Source organism: Hyla sarda, chromosome 9 (assembly GCF_029499605.1).
Source record: "Hyla sarda isolate aHylSar1 chromosome 9, aHylSar1.hap1, whole genome shotgun sequence".
Classification (NCBI taxonomy): Eukaryota; Metazoa; Chordata; class Amphibia; order Anura; family Hylidae; genus Hyla; species Hyla sarda.
Genome location: NC_079197.1, coordinates 2703390 through 2705889, shown reverse-complemented (window position 1 = coordinate 2705889; position 2500 = coordinate 2703390). Strand labels below are relative to the sequence as shown.

The following is a 2500-nucleotide window of genomic DNA, read 5'->3' as shown; positions in this document are numbered from 1 at the left end:
CTAGGTGGAGCTCTTTGAATGTGGATTTGTATAGATCCCTTAAATGTATTGACAGATGTATAATTCTGTGTGCTGTCAGCTCCCTCTAGTGGTGGCTCCTAGTAAATAGAAAACCATTGTTCTACGAATTCCTCTTGGGTAAACCCAATTTCCTCCCTTATCCTAAAACTATACTGATAGGTAAATCAGCATCCATCAAACGACATTGATAGGATATTATTTGTAATAGCGCCCCCTTTCTTTCATGTAAGCATAGCACGTAGTTATATGTATTTGTCCTTTTTTTCGCCTGCAGGATCTCCCATGTGCAGGTGTCAGATGCCGGCGTTTACACGTGTCTAGCAACAAGCCCTGCTGGAACCGCAGAGAAGAGCTTCACCCTTCTGGTAGAGAGTAAGTACCATGCTGTGCGTGTGATATGCTGCATACTGTGTCCCTCCACATTTTGTAAAACTACAACTCCCAGCATGCCCGGACAGCCAATGGCTGTCCGGGCATGCTGGGGAGTCGTAGTTTTGCTATAGCTGGAGGACTACAGTTCAGCAGACTGTATCCACACATGATAGACTTAGATACAGCATTTCACAAGATAGTATCACACATAATAGACTTAGATACAGCATTCCACAAGGTAGTATCACACATGATGGGTTTAGATACAGCATTCCACAAGATATTATCACACATGACAGACTTAGATACAATATTTCCCAAGATAGTACCACATTTTATAGACTTAGATACAGTATTTCATGAGATAATATTACACGAGGTAGACTTAGATACAGCATTTTTCGAGATAGTATCACACATGATAGACTTAGATACAGCATTCCACAATGTAGTATCATACGTGATAGACCTAGATACAGCATTTCACAAGATAGTATCACATGTGATAGACTTAGATACAGAATTTCACGAGATAACATTGCACAAGGTAGACTTAGATACAGCATTCCACAAGGTAGTATCACACATGAGAGACTTAGATACAGCATTCCTCAAGGTAGTATCACACATTATAGATACAGCTTTCCACAAGGTAGTATTCACACATGATAGACTTAGATACAGCTTTCCACAAGGTAGTATCACACATGAGAGACTTAGATACAGCATTCCACAAGGTAGTATCATACATGATAGACTTACATACAGCTTTCCACAAGGTAGTATCACACATGATAGACTTAGATACAGCTTTCCACAAAGGTAGTATCACACATGAGAGACTTAGATACAGCATTCCACAAGGTAGTATCACACATGATAGACTTACATACAGCTTTCCACAAGGTAGTATCATACATGAGAGGACTTAGGTACAGCATTCCACAAGGTAGTATCATACATGAGAGACTTAGATTACAGCATTCCACAAGGTAGTATCACACATTATAGATACAGCTTTCCACAAGGTAGTATCACACATGATAGACTTAGATACAGCTTTCCACAAGGTAGTATCATACATGAGAGACTTAGGTACAGCATTCCACAAGGTAGTATCATACATGAGAGACTTAGATACAGCATTCCACAAGGTAGTATCACACATGATAGACTTAGATACAGCATTCCACAAGGTAGTATCACACATGATTGACTTAGATACAGCTTTCCACAAGGTAGTATCACAAATGATAGACTTAGATACAGCTTTCCACAAGGTAGTATCACACATGATAGATACAGCTTTCCACAAGGTAGTATCACAAATGATAGACTTAGATACAGCTTTCCACAAGGTAGTATCACACATGATAGACTTAGATTACAGCTTTCCACAAGGTAGTATCACACATGATAGGCCTCACAGTTTGGGAATAGAATATATGCGTTATTTGTGTTATACTTCAGAGCTGCATGCATAATTCTGCTCAACATTACTGGAAACAACCTCTTAGCCGAGCTGCTGTAATAAAGGGGCTCGGTTAGATTTTCCTACATCATGTGACTGCGTAGGGACTAATACCTGGAGTGATGAGAAAACCTTTGGGGGTGACTCTCCCCGGCTAAACCACAACTCAGAAAAACCCCTAGCACACAATTTTATTGTTTCCACTTTAAAATACTGTTACAACCCTAAATACTGCCACTAGATGTCAGTGCTGGACTAAACACGGTCACGGTACTATGCAGGTTGTTAGTTGTATTCCAGTGTGCCTTGTGATGATATGGTCACTGATAAGTGTGCCCTATGATGGTGTTGACCACTGGTGCACGCTTCTCTGATTAGCAATTTCCTGTGGCTGCAATTTAAAATACCTGGCTAGCCTCCCCGACTTTTCACCAGAGAACTGGCTTTGTCAAGGGCTCAAGGCTAATGAAGGCCAATGAATTAACCTCGGAGCCTTGAAAAAGCCAGTACGCTGGCGAAACGTCGGGGAGGCTAGCCAGGTATTTTAACTTGCAGTCACATCAGAGTAGAGAGCACCAGGGGCCAACGCCATCATAGGACACACTCATCAGTATCATCACAAGGCACTCTGGAACT

General features: G+C 41.2%; 1 protein-coding gene across 1 annotated transcript in view; it reads left to right on the top strand.

Moving 5' to 3' along the window:
• The window catches only part of HMCN2 (hemicentin 2), a gene marked incomplete in the record, with an annotated part of 213000 nt that overhangs the window by 170315 nt on the left and 40185 nt on the right, over positions 1-2500 (top strand). The window contains 1 exon segment of the mRNA XM_056539579.1: positions 296-393. Within this exon segment, the coding sequence (XP_056395554.1) occupies positions 296-393 (98 nt within the window).